Source organism: Crocuta crocuta, unplaced genomic scaffold, assembly GCF_008692635.1.
Source record: "Crocuta crocuta isolate KB4526 unplaced genomic scaffold, BGI_CrCroc_1.0 scaffold214, whole genome shotgun sequence".
In the NCBI taxonomy this organism is placed as follows: domain Eukaryota; kingdom Metazoa; phylum Chordata; class Mammalia; order Carnivora; family Hyaenidae; genus Crocuta; species Crocuta crocuta.
In genome coordinates this window covers 1,300,518-1,315,518 of record NW_027529999.1, presented here as the reverse complement: position 1 = coordinate 1,315,518, position 15,001 = coordinate 1,300,518, and the positions used below count along the sequence as shown (strand labels likewise).

The 15,001-nt window shown below is 42.4% G+C and overlaps 1 protein-coding gene across 1 annotated transcript in view; it reads right to left on the bottom strand.

Moving 5' to 3' along the window:
* Nucleotides 1-15,001, bottom strand: part of PUM1 (pumilio RNA binding family member 1) — a 126,839-nt gene that overhangs the window by 15,010 nt on the left and 96,828 nt on the right. Inside the window, exons 15-16 of the mRNA XM_077763553.1 lie at nucleotides 3,446-3,713; nucleotides 1,566-1,695 (exon numbers count right to left, since the gene is read on the bottom strand). Of these exons, the coding sequence (XP_077619679.1) occupies nucleotides 1,566-1,695; nucleotides 3,446-3,713 (398 nt within the window). The remainder of the gene's footprint in view (nucleotides 1-1,565; nucleotides 1,696-3,445; nucleotides 3,714-15,001) is intronic.

Genomic DNA, 15,001 nt, shown 5'->3' with positions numbered 1-15,001 from the left:
GGGGGGGGGGGGATACATTTCAAGATTACAATGTCAGGGACCAAACCAGCCAAAGACAATAGACTCAAGAAAGGTTCCTAAAGCAATTAACCAACTGTCAGGAAAAAATTTATTCTGGAAATATAATTATGGGAATGGTAAATGGAGAATGATAGCTATATACAAAGACAAGGAACACTTTTAACCAAAATAAATGGGAGATGGCTTCCTTGTATATTTTCTGGAGGCCAAAGAGGTAAAAATCCACTGAGGAGGAGTTAATTTCATCTAAAATAATAAACTTGCATCTAGAAAACAGCAAACTACCCACACCAGGAAGAGTCCCACCAGGTCCAGAACAGGATTCACAAAGAAACCCAACCAGGAAAAAAAATACATAGAAATATAGGGTAGAAAGAAAAACTCAAGGGGAGGAACAAAGGAAGTGAGAAACTACTACAGTGTAACATCCAATCAGAAAAGAGAAAACAGTAAAATCAGAAAAGATGGAAACAAAATCAACAATTTAGGGGTGCCTGCTTGAGTGGCTCAGTTGGTTGAACGCCTGGCTTGATTTCTGCTGTCATGATCCTCTCACGGCTGTGAGACTGAGCCCTGTGTTGGGCTCTGTGCTGAGCGTAAAATCTGTTGAAGTCTTTCCTCTCTCCCTGTGCCTCTACCCCGCCCACTCACGCTCGCTCTCTTTCTCAAAAAAACAAAGCAACAACAGCAACAGTTTACCACAGTCATGAGGGCAAAGATGGGGGACATACCTGGGAGACTGTAATACTCCTTCTGCGTTCTCTGAGCTAGTGAGTGAGTGTAACAGTCAAAGAATAAGAAATGTCCATGTTCCAAAGAAACGAGAAAATTTAAGAAGAAAGATTCACTTGTGAAGTTTTCATCCATGAAAATCCCAGGGAAAATTAAAATTGATAATGATCTGAACATCAGAAGAAAGCAAGTAGTAGCTGCGTCCCTGCTTCTAATTCCTTGCATACAACACCCCATTACCGCTGCTGCGTCTCCAGTACAGAGCGTGGAACAGGCTCCAACCCCGCAGGCCCGTGTGTCCCCAGCAGGCCCCCTGCCTTCGCCAGCGCCTGAGCACCCTCTCTCGGAGCCTCACGACTTGAAGGCTCTGGACTCCCCCGGCCTTCAGNTCTCTGCCCCTCCCCTGCTCGTGTTCTCGCTCTCTTTCAGAAATAAACTTAAAAATTTTTTTTTCAGTTTTTTAGAACACTGTATCTTGATCCTACTAAAATATCCTACAAAAAGTATTTCCTTTAAAAATGACATGTTTTGAAAGGGTTGAAACAATCAGAAATAATGTGCTGGATCCTAAATAGGGACAGCAGTTCTGCAAACACACTTTTACAACAGACTGGCACATCTGTTTGGGTCTTTAAATGATATACTGCTGCTGTATCGTTTCAGTGGAGAAACTACTTAAAAGCTCTTCAAAAAGACTGCACACACTTCATTTTGAGGCCTGGAATGGGACTGCCATTCTACAAACAACTACTGGAAATCACAATGCTCTGGAGATTCTCTAACGTCAAAGGACAGAAAGAACAAAGGCTTACTTCAAAGAACTTCTGAATGACGTAATTTCCGAATACATCCACCATTAGCTGGTAAGCGGCCTGGAGGATTTCATTGAAGACAAGCTGGCGTTCAGCTGGTGTGGCTCGCTCTAGTTTTAGCTGAATAATTCTGAAGTACAAAAAAAAAAAAAAGGTAATCCTATCCTCTCAGGAAGACTTGGGGAAAATAAGGATTAGCACAATTTATATAATGTGTTGCTTCTGAACTCGTGTGTGTGTGTGCGCGTGCACGCGCGTATATACACGGGCGCACACACAGGTGTTATTTAAACAAATTACTTTGAAGGGCGCCTGGGTGGCTCAGTTGGTTAAGTGCCCAACTCATGATTTCGGCTCAGGTCATGATCTCACGATTCGTGGGTTCAAGCCCCACATCGGGCTCCGTGCTGACAGTGGGGAGGCTGCTTGGGATTCTCTCTCTCTCTCCCTCCCTCTGCCCCTCACTCTCTCTCTCTCAAAAAAAAAAAAATAAACTTAATTTTTAAAATATTTTTTTAAAAAGTAAATGTATTACTTGAACTCACCTAATTGAAATCTCTGGAAGGGGAAAAATTTTATAGTGTGAAGTGCTCCTCACTTAACTGAGGTTTTAAAGTGTATTTAAATTTTAGTCCATTTCATTACATACATACGAAACTGTATTTATGTGTGGGTTGAGGGGGAGACAGGAGGGGCCAGGAAAAGAGAAGGGTGCCAGGTGGACAGAACACAGGCAGAACTCTACCTGACTCTTTCCTTAGAAACCAGTCCCCCATCAATAAACTCTGAGCTTACAGCCCTTACTGCCTTCCCTAAACTCATGCTAATATGAAGCAGTACTCAGTCATGACGTGGAAGGGTTGTTATTTATGCCTCCAAGTGTCTTCTGCAGTAGTAACTACCCAGTTTTCATTTTTCAGGTTCAGGTGACTGTAAGAAAAACCGTGTGGCCTCTCAATCTGGTCTATAGGGTCCAAATACAAGAAACTGCCCAGTGGTAGATGGCAGAACTCAAAGAGGAGGTGGATTCTTCAGAAGCTGTTTCAGTGGGCACAGAGAGCACGAAAGAGAAAGGGGGACAAACGGGAAGGAAGGACGGATGATGTCACCATCATTAGGCTTTGTCCCCACAACCAGGGGGGTCCCTTTCTGTGGAGCCCACTGGAACAGCCAAATAGGGAGAAGTAAACTGTCTCACACGGCAGCCTCTCACCTCTATGCAGACTCTCTCCCATCTACAGAGCGCAACAACAAAGAAAACTAGTGGTGCTATCTTACTCCTGAGCAGCAGAAATCCAAACTTATATGTGGATAACGTCTCTTTAAGAGCACGACTCTTAATAGTAAAATAGCAAAAGCGTGGGGACACCAAGCGTCCGACTCTTGATTTCAGCTGAGGTCATGATCTCACGGTTGCAGAGATCAAGCCCTGCATCGGGCTCCGCCCTCATAGCTCAGAGCCTGCTTAGGATTCTTTCTCTCCCTCTCGCTCTGCCCTCCCCCGTGCACTCTCTCTCAAATATATAAACTTTAAAAACAAAGGTAGCAAAAGTGTGCATATATCTTTGTGTTAGTGTCTCTGTTCTTAAATTACAGACGTGCCATGAGGCCCCCAGGCACCAGGAATACCACAAGAAGGTAGAAAGGTTTGTTTTCAGCATGTGATCCAGATCACTAAATGGCTCTTTTCCATCACCCGTATGTATATCTAGGGATTCTCACATCTACATTCCCCTGAAACACATAACGGGAAGCGTACGAAGAGGCAAACTCTGTTTCCATGGCTTCCTGGCAACCTACTAGCGTCTACCTCGCCCGAGGCATGGAATTGAAGGCATGAAGATTTCAGTTACCTTAAGTGCCAAAAGCCAAGTCCTCACCTGGACCCATGCTGGTCTTGGGAAAACTCCATTATATGCCCAGCAATCTCACGCAGTTGTAAATTGGGGTACCGGTTATTTCGAAAATCTTCCAGAAGCCTGCTCCTGCCAGAGGGCATGACATCAGACATTCCGTATCGCAACCGGGAGGAAGAAAACAGGGTGCTGCTGGGGCTGAAGAGACTGGAGGCGCTGCTGGCGCTGCGGTACTTGGCTTCAGCGCCGGGGGCAGCAGAGATGTATCTTCCACTGCCATTTGTGAGGCCTCCTGTTGGTCACAGAACAGGAGAACTCAAGACTCACTCTTACGGAATTTTGTTTAAGAGAGGAAAAAGCATCCCACACGTGAGAGCCTGCATCGTTTCTGATTTTGCTTCAATTCTGTTGCTTTCGTGGTAAGATTCAGTTCTATTAATGCCACAGTTTCTATAAGGCCAACTCACGACGGTGGAAAGACATTTCTGTACAAAGACTGAGAGTGGAGCGCGTCTGCCCGCTGACGGGACCCTGCCAGCGGCGGACAGTGCGGCCCCAGCGAGTCAACTATGGGGAGTGCCTGCATAAGTCCGGAAACACGATGCACAGATACCTCGGCAGCTCCCTGCTCTGAGCCCTGGGGACGTCCCTGCCATTGGCAGAATAATCCCGCTCCTGTCGGAAACCCTTCCTTTAAAAAGGAAAAGGAAAAAGAAAACAAACCAGAGTACCCAGATTGGTCTGTTTTATATAAAGAGCCTCCCAAAAAGCTTTCAAGGAATGGTTTTGCCTCAACAGAAATCAGAAAATCACGAAGGCACCTCAGGCCGTGAAGGAGACATAAGGAGTAGGAAAAAAGGACATATGCTTCGCAATGGAAGGTTTTCAAGTTCTGCATCCGGAACGGGCAGCTCTTCCACTTTCTAGCAGGGCACAGCCTGAAATGACTGCACCAGCGACAACTTTCACGCTGCTGATACTGCGGTTTGCACTGGTAACACAGGAATAAGAATTGTGAATCCCCAGAGATAAAGACCAAAGGCTTATCAAAATGTAAAGCAGAGGAATAAACTATTATGAGTATATATTTTTCAATATTCTTAGTGGTGATTTTCTTTTAATGTTAGATTACACTACTAAAAAAAATGATGTATAAAAAAAGCCCCTTTTGTGTGTCATTTTACCTCACTCCTTTTATTTTTTTTAATGTTTTTATTTATTTCTAGGAAAGAGAGAGAGACAGCGTGAGCAGGGGAGGGTCAGAGAGAGAGGGAGTCATAGACTCTGAAACAGGCTCCAGGCTCTGAGCTGGCAGTCAGCACAGAGCCCGACGCGGGGCCTGAACCCACGAACCGCGAGATCATGACCTAAGCGAAAGTCGGACGCTTAACCGACTAAGCCACCCAGGCGCCCCTACCTCACTCCTTTTAAAAGAAAAGGCAAAGTAGGTAAGGAACACCACATAAACCACAAAGAACACAGATGAATAACAGCTCAGGATCCATGAGAAACGTCACGCAGCGTGAACTGTCATCCATTAAGTCTTCATGAGATGCAATGAATGTCTGCTCTGGAGTTTACTGGCAGCTACAAAAAAAACCCAGCTTGGATTTCTGCACAGAATTCTAGGGCCCAGCCTCAAAGGCCTGGATCCCACAGAAAGTAAGGACCGAAACGGCTTGATGTAACAACCTGTGAAGCATTTACTAAGCAGCTGCCCGGTGACAGGCACTACAACTAGAAGCGTCTCACACACACGCTCCACTGAATCCTCACTGCTGTTTTGGACAAGGAGCTTTAAGCCACCACGTAGGCACCAGGTGATTCTTTAAGGAAAGAAAAGAAAGGAGGTTTATAAGAATAGAGATGGGTAAGGAGCCACATGGCTCTTCTTTATTCCACTTCAGAAATAATTCTTTCTTCCCTGTCCTGAGACTGGGGAGAAACAGGCAACGAGGTGAAAATCAAGGAAGTCAGCAGCAGTCCTACAGAGTGTAGGAACAGCAAGGAATAAGCTTCAAAAGAAGGAATGGCACAAACGCACAAAATCTTGAAACTAATTTAAAGATATCTTAAGAACCTTGTCACTAACAAAGGTACTTAGGGAAAAGTAATAAATCAACAGAGAAACAGAACCAAACTCCTGAAAAAAAAAAAAACCAAACCCATCCAAATATGGATGACAAACAGAAGGAAACCTGAAGGGTAGCTGACAGACTGCAGAGTGGACAGCCTCGAGAGTCCCAACTCGAAGGGGACCCAGCCATAGGGGAACGTCCACAAACCTTCCTCTGAGAGGCCAACCAGGTTCCACAATAAATAGGACGGAAAAATGTTCTTGGGCATAACTACGGCAAAGGGAAAAGAAACAATTTTGAAATAGGCCAAAGCATGCTGTTCCTAACCAAGCCTCCCCTCTGGGGAAACTGGTCAACCAGAGTGTAACCGGCTGGGCCATCAGACACCGACTGGCCTGGGGAAGAGAAATACACAACTCCGGCCTATACAAACCATCCTGCTCCACCGAAAGGGGGAGAAAAACTGAGAAGCACTGGTGAAGCTGGAGGCCCGGAGGCACGGGGTCACTAGAAGACAGGGCCCTAACCACAGGCACAGAACACCCCCTCCCCCAACACCTCGCCACGTTACCGAAAGCCTATTGACAGCAGTCTCTCGAGAAAAAATTATAAGACACACCGACAGTCAAACAATGTGAAGAGAAAGAGCAGGCATCAGAGACACACGTGGCAGGGATTCTAAAGTTATAACACTGGGAATTTATTTTTTTATCCAGAATGGGAATTTAAAACAACTAGGAGGAATCTGCCATGGGCTCTAACAGATCGAGTGGACAGCATCCAAGAACAGATGGGCAATGCAAGCAGAGATGGAAATCCTAGGAACCAAAAAGAAATGTTAGCGATAAAAAAACGCTGTAACCAAAATGAAGAATTCTTTGATGGGCTTCTCAGTAGACGGGACACAGATGAGGGAAGAATCTCTGGGCTAAAGGATGTATCAACAGGATCCCCAAAAGCCAAAAAGGAAAGAGAACAAAGACTCAGAAGAACAGAATCAAATTATCCAAGGACAATTACAAAAGGTGTAACACACATACAATGAGAAGGCCAAAAGAAAAAGGGACAGAAGAAATATCTGGAACAACAATAACCAAGATTTTCTCCAAATTAATGTCAGACACCAACCCACAGATCCAGGAACTCAGCAAACACGAAGCGGAATAAATGCCCCCAAACTACACCTCTGAACATAGCATCTTCAAATTAGAGAAAATCAAGGATAAAGGGGGAAAACACAGAGAAACCAGAATGGGGGGGAAAACATCTTACCCACAAAGGAACACAGATAATTACAACTGACTTCTCCTCAGAAAGCATGCAGGCAAGAAGAGAGTGGAGTAAAATATTTAGAGTTTTGCAAGAAGAAACCCCACAAATCTAGAACTCCATATCCTGCAAAACTGTCCTTCACAAGAGCAAAGGAGACTTTCTCAGGCAAACAAACACTGAGAGAATTGGCTTCCAGTAGATCCACCTCGCAAGAAATGTTTAAAAAAAAAAAAACTTCTTTGGAGAGGAGAAAAAATAATACAGGTCAGAACTGATCTATATAAAGAAAGGAAGAGCAACAAAAAAAGGAATCAGTGAAGGTAACAAAAACTTTCATTTCCATTCTTAGTTGATCTAACAGGTAACAGTTTGTTCAAAATAGTAATAGCAACAATGCATTCATTGAATGCTTATGCTTGTATGTGTGATACGTCCCTGTATGCTCGTAGGCAAATGAAGGTACTCAGAGTACATGTCAAATAGTACAACCTTATTTGAAAGTGAAGCTGGATCAGTTATAAATGACACAAAAAGAGTGGAAGACAATACAGGAACAAAGAACAAAGGCAACAAGTAGAAAACAGTAACAAATATTGGAGACATTAATCCAACTGTATCAATAATTGCCTTGAATGTCAAAGGTCTAAATGCAACAATTAAGATTGTCCGAGTAGGCCAAAAAGGCATGACCCAACTATATGTCATCTACATGAAATCCACTTTAAAAACAAAGACACATGCAGATAAAAAGTAAATGGATGGAAAAAATAGACTGTGCTAAATTAAATTAGTATGTACTTCAGTTGTTTTATACAAGTGTATGAAAAGGTTTTCTGCCAGCAGCCATCTAGTTTTCCACCCTCTTGCTATCTGGAATGTTCTCTTTCATTTGCCGTTTGTACTCACAGATCTAATACTGTGATCTAATCTACTGTAATCTAATACTACTGTGTAAAACCCTGCCATCTTCACCTTTAAAGAAAAATGCCCAACCCCCGCCCCCGACACCTAGCTCTGTGTTTAATACAGGCAAGGCAACACCACTCACCAAAATGTCTGTAGTAAGTTCCCCAACCAAACCACTCCCTAATATGAATACCACAGCCAGCTAGCCTTAAATTAAAATAAGCCTAAAATGAATTATCTTCAGTGCATACTACCGAGTTCAAAATAAGTGAATTTTCACTTGGTTAATTTTACAGATGACAAGTCACTTTCAGAGAATCACAAAACACAACATTTCCTTTTAGAATGGAGAAGTATGAAAAGGCAAACACATGACTAGTAAACAATCTGAAATTAGTACGAGTTACTGAACAATAAATCAGAAACATCTCTGGAAGTTCAGGCAGGGACAGAGAAAACCATCTTGTGTTTGAACTTTGCTTTTCTTAAAGGGCTAAGTACATATGACCCTGAATTTAAAGAATAGCAAGAATTAATTTTAAGAAAGGGATTCTACCATGACATAAAACTAAATGCTTACAATTTTTTTGCTCTGGACACACCATGAACTTTTGAGCTCACTTTTACCATATCACAACACTGTGGGAATCAACAAGCACAGTCCTTCTCTTCCAGGGCACACGAAAAGGCTGGGAGTTATAAACCGTGTACACTGTAATACATTACATCTGCTACTTCGTGATGCTTAGAGTTTAAAAGTAGCATAATCTGGGGATTATGGAGAAAACCGCAAGCATGCAGAAGCAGTTTAGGAAATGTGGAGATGGACGTAGAGTGGAGGTGTCTACGGGTAGGCAGGACATGAAACTATTTAGGTGAGAATCAGACCTTTGGGGTACTCATCTCCACATCCCTTACTTTTTCTTGTGGAGGTAGAGATGAACGCTTTAGGTACCAGTAAGAGACTAAAGGCTTAATCTCACCCACATATAAGCCACAAATGAAGACTGTAAGTCTAGCTGTTAATAATATTATCAATAATAGTAATAATTACAAAAGCAATACTTTAAAATTGAGAAATATAACACATATTTAAGACACACTAAGTATTTTCAACATCTGACTTGTTCAGGGCCATAAAAAACGTATGTGTACATGCACATGCACAATGTACATTTATGTATGAGAGACGGGAGGGAGAGACTGAAAGTGGGTGGCAGATTTTACTTAAGACATCTCCACCCTATGCCAACAAATTTGACAACTTAGATGGAACAAATTCCTAGAAAGTCACAAATTACCAAAACTGACTCAAGAAGAAATGGAAAAACTGTGACCTTGTAAGACATCAAGAGAAGCTGAGCTAGCAGGCTGATAACAGAGCCACTTCCCACAAGTACAAGGAAACACGCAGGTCAGGGTGGCTTCACTGTTGAATTTCATCAAAAGTTTAAAGAAATAATATCAGTACTCCACAATTCTTCCAGGAAACAGAGGGGGCAGTACCCTTCCCAAACTATGTCATAAGATCAATATCACCATGATAACAAGAAGTCAAACAAAGAAAGGAAAATGACAGATATCCCTCATGAATACAGATGTAAAACTCAACAAAAATATTAACCAACTCCAACATGAGCAAGTGGAGGTTACCCCTGGAATGCAAGAGTGGATTAACAGCCAAAACTTATTAATGTGACACTGTATTCACAGAATAAAAAATAAAAACTACATAATCATCAACAAACATAGAAAAAGCATTTAACAAAATCCAAAACCCATTCATAGAAGAACTCTTAAACTCAGAACAGAAGTTAACCTGATAAGCGGCATCTATGAAAAACATACAGTGATCATACTCAAAAGTAGAAGAGTTAACACTTTATCCTCAAGATCAGGAGCAAGTCAAGGAAGTGTGCTCTCATCTATTAGATTTAACACAGTACTGGAGGTTCTAGACAATCACAAAAGAAAAAGAAATAAAAGGCATCCAGATCGGAAAACTCTTATTTAATCATTTCTTTGTTTGTTTGTTTACTGGGAAACTCTTTATTCACAAGTGACATGATCCTACATATAAAATATCGTAAGGAATCCATCCAAATCTATTAGGACTAATTAGTAAATACAGCAAATGCACAACATAAGAGATTAATATACAAAAATCAACTATTTCTATAAACAAGCAACAAAGAATCCAAAACCAAACCTAGAAATAATTCCATTCACAACAGAGTAAGAAAAACAGAACCTGTAGGAACAAATTTAACAAAAGACACGGGAGACCAGTTCACTGAAAATTTCGAAACTTTACTGGGGAAATGGGTGCATGCAAAAAGATGAACTTCCATCTCAGGCAAGATCACAAAATTAACTCAAAATGGATGACAGACTTAACTTTAAGAGCTAAAACAATAAAATTTTTAGAACAAAACAGGAGAAAATCTTTAAGACCCTGAGTTGGGCAAAGATTCCTGTAGCAGAAAGCACGAAAAATTGGACCTCATCAAAGTTAAAAACTACTGCACTTCCAAAGACACTATTTAAAAACTGAAAAGGTAAGGGGCGCCTGGGTGGCTCAGTCAGTTAAGCATCCGACTTCAGCTCAGGTCATGATCTTACTGTTTGTGGGTTTGAGCCCCACGTCGGGCTCTGTGCTGACAGCTCAGAGCCTGGAGCCTGCTTCAGATTCTGTGCCTCCCTCTCTCTGACCCTCCCCTGCTCGCACCCTGTCTCTCTCTTCTCTTTCAAAAATAAATGAACATTAAAAAAAACAACTTTTTTAAATGAAAAGACAAGCAAAAAACCGGAGGAAAATACATGCAAAGCACCTGGTATCTAATGAAGGACTTCCATCCAGGAATATAAAAAGAATTCCTACGAGTCAATAAGACGACGACAATCCAAATTTTAAAAATTTGAGCAGATAGTACCTCAAAGACATACAAATCATTAATAAACACATGAAACGACGCTCAACATGATTAGTCATGAGGGCAACAGAAATTAAAACCACAGCAGCATACTGGTTCAAGCCAATGAGAATAACTTTTTAAATGAGAAAAGAACAATGTTGGTGAAGATGTAGAGACACGAGAGCCCTCATGCGCTGCTGATGGGAATGTAAAATGGCACAGCAACTTGGAAAACAGTTTGGCAGTTTCTCCAAAGGTTTAACATAAAACTGAAAAAAAATTCAGCAATTCTACTACGAGCGAAATAAAAACACGTGTCCAAAGAAAGATGCATGCAAAGATGCACAGAATTATTTCTAAAAGCCAAAACCTGTAATCAACAAAAATCCTTCAGCTGTGAATGGTTAGATAAAAAGTGGTAGATCCACAAAAAAAAGAAGATAATTTAGCAATAAAATGAAACAAACGACTGACATACACAAGATAATAGATTAAATCTAAAAACATGAGAAGGGGTGGGAGGGATGATACATCATTGAAGGGAAGAGGCCAAACAAAAGAGATCGCACATCATATGGTTCCATTTATACGAAATGCTCAGAAAAGGTAAATTTAAGAACAGAAAGTAGACCAGTGGTTGACTGGTGCTAAAGGTGTGAATGCAGATTAACTGGAATTGGCCTTGAGAATTCTTACTGAGAGGATGGAAATGTTCTCAGACCGATTTATGGTGATGGTTTACACAATTCAGAAAGTTACTAAAAAGCAATGACCTGTACAACTGAAATGGGTGAATTTTATGATATGTAAAATATAACTCAATAAAGTTGTTTCTTTAAAAGAATGTTGGTCGGGGCGCCTGGGTGGCTCAGTCGGCTAAGTGTCCGACTTCAGCTCAGGTCATGATCTCACAGTTCATGGGTTCAAGCCCCGTGTCAGGCTCTGTGCTGATAGCTAGCTCAGAGCCTGGAGCCTGCTTCAGATTCTGTATCTCCCTCTTTCTCTCTCTCTCAAAAATAAATAAAACATTAAAAAATTATAAAAAAAAAATAAAAGAATGTTAGTCTTTAAACAACAGGTAACAGGAAGAGTGTTTAAGAGTCTTACAGAGGGGCACCTGGGTGGCTCAAAAGGTTGAGCGTCTGACTTCACCTCAGGTCATGATCCCACGGTTTGTGAGTTCAAGCCCCGTGTCAGGCTCTGTGCTGACAGCTTGGAGCGAGGAGCCTGCTTCGGATTCTGTGTTTCCTGTTTTCTCTGCCCTTCCCCACCCACACTCTGTCTTTCAAAAATAAATAGACATTAAAAATTTTTGAAAAATAAGTTTTACGTAGGCACTAGTAAGTGATTATTGAATAAATAATGAGGGAAAAAAACCTAACTGAACTAAGCAGTTCATTGATCATTTTGGCAGTATCCTAACACATGTGGCTTCGGGGAAGAGTTATGAAAATATCACAGAGAAAAGACCCACACTGGGGAAACAAAAGATAGCTATTGGCTGGCATGCACATTCAAACGCTTGATAGTTGTGCATCACTATGAAAGTCACCAGACCATGCTGTGTAGAAGAGAGTTACGTGAGGGTTTAACACAATGGATATGGGCACAGCACGACTTTAGTGATCCAAGAACTAATGGCCGGTGTCAGCAGTGCGGCAGTATTAGCAGCAGAAATTATCAGGGCGCCTGGGTGGCTCAGTCAGTTAACTCTTCGGCTCAGGTCATGATCTCACGTTCGTGGGTTTGAACCCCGTTAGGTGTGGCCCAACATGTATCTGGTAAAGAAATGTCAAGTTTCTTGCACCAAAATGTCTTTAGGAGCTCTGCATGGACACTGTTAGAAACCAACTCCCAGGGGCGCCTGGGAGGCTCAGTCGGTTGAGTGTGTGACTACGGCTCAGGTCGTGACCTCGCAGTTCCAGGGATGGATCCCCGCATCAGGCTCTGCACTGACCTCTCAGAGCCTGCTTGGGATCCTCTCTCCCCTTCTGCCCTTCCCCCAATGCCCTTCCCCCACTTGGGTGCTCTTTCTCTCTCAAAATGAATAGGGAAACTTAAAAAAAAAGAAAAGGAAAGAAACCAATCCCCATGCCTCTGTCCTCTCTAGGTGAAGATAAAGCCATAGGACAACCCTTCTGTCAAGGAAGCAGCCTGAGCAGAGGCGAAGCTCGACTGATCAAGACACAAAGTTGCTCAGGAACAACACGTACGGTTTACACAGTGCGTGCAGCAATGGAAGTCCCCTGTGAACACGTACGACGACATCGCTTAAATGAGGTAAATTGCTTTTAAGAGGGAAGAGGTGTTTAAGAATAAAGCCAGGCGGGCAGCAAGAGTTGTAAAAATGAGAAACAACTTGTACCACCAGTTATTTCCTACCTCACAGGGGAAACGTAATTAAGAAGGATGTAACTGCTGACCTCCGGGAAGGAGGAAAGGCACCACGCACCCAAGTACTGTTTCCAGTTCCATTTTCAAACACCAAGAGCCACAGCACCTAGTTCAGAGGCTGGCAGAGCTGATCTGTTGCTAAAGCCCACGGGACAAATCTGGCCTGCCACCTATTTTTGTAAATAAAGTCTGACTGCATGATAGCTATACATTCATTTACATTTCATCTGTGGTCAATTTTGTACTTCACAAAAGAGCTGAATATATACTACAGAGATTACCTGACCTGCAAGCCTAAAATATTTGCTGCCGGTTTCCTGACCAAAAAATTTTTAAATGAAAAAAAAAAATTTCGGACGCTTGTCAGGAGCCTGCTGTGGATCCCTTCCCCCTCTCGCTCTGCCCTTCCCCCCTGCACTCTCTCTCTCTCTCTCAAAAATAAACAAACACTGAAAACAATTTTTTTAAATAAAAATGTTTGTAGATTTAGTTTCTTTACTGTGGATGTCAGTACTAGCTGACACAGTTCAAACGTTTAACTCGAGGAATTAAAAAGAGAGACTTTCTGGATCTGATAAAAGCACTGGTTTAAAAGATCCCCTGGGCATATCATGTGACAGGACGGACGGACACTGATAGTGCGGGCTCTGGAGCTGAAGAGGTTTGGCACGAAATCTCTTCAGGGAATGAGAAGACCTAGGCAAGGTACTTAAGGCAGTTTCCTCACTTTGTATCATGGGCAAAACACCTATATCTGCCAGAGTCATATCACGGCACCCGAGACCATTAATCGTGGCCAATGATAAGCCCTAAGCGTGAGTTCCTTCCATCTGGACACGAAACTGGGACTTTATTCCTTATAATCTGCACTAACCCTCAGTCTTGAACGGCAAGCGTCTGTCACTAGGAGACACGGCTGTGCGATGTACCCCCTTCCCCCGCCTTATCTGTCCAACATGTATAAACCAACATGGAGTGTCCCCCAACTTCCTTAAAGTAATGTCCACATGGACCTGGGCCCGTGGGCTCTCCAAGACCAGGTCTGGCCGCGTGACACTGCAGGCTGCACACACTCCCACATATGCGCACGTGCATATACAGCTTTGCCTTAAAACCCACCTCACAGACTCAAGAGACCGCACTCTCAGTCCTAACAATGGGACTCTATTAGCCTACCCCCTTCAAGACTTCTTTGATTTTTATAGATCACTTCGCAGTCTTTGTCTTTCCAAATGAAAGCACACTACTGGTTTTCAGTCAGTCCTCATTCTGGAGCCTGCGTAGCCACTTCTGATCTTGCTGGTCAAAACTGAGAACAGTCCATGTAAACTACGAGCTCTGGATGATAATGACATGTCTGTCGGTCAGGGGGATGCTGATAATGGAGGAGCGTGCACACGCACAAGGCAGAGGGTGTGGGGGTAATCCCTGTCCTTTCCCTCAATTTTGCTATGAATCTAAAACTGCTCTTAAAAAATCTTTTAAAAAACAATAATAGAGGGCTTTAAAAAATAAAAAAAAGAAAGAAAGAAAAAAACAGAGTCTTCTGGGGCAAGTGGCCGAACATGATGATTTTCCCCAGGACACTGCCGGTTTGGGTCTATCGATAATCAGAGTAATTACTAACAGCACTCCCATCCGCCCTCAAATGTGTCCTGGGCTGCACGATAAATTATACATACGGTCACTCTACTCCGATGCCTCAACTTCCCCCACCTATGGAATAAATCAGTACTTCAGAATCCACACTCAATGAATGACCGAGGGAAGGAAGTACATCCCATCTTCCACCTCTTCACAGATTTAGGAATTTGTCACCCAAAGTGTTAAGATAAGCTTCTTTTCATTCTTACAGCCTGCTGTTTACAATCCTCTTTTCCTTCCTCATTTTAGGATCTAGATGGTAACATTTCTTAAATCCCCATACAAAGTAACAACCTAAACATATAGTTGAGAAAGACACATCTCTACTCATTCGCATTCTAGGTAGTTTATACAAAAAAATTTAAGAACCG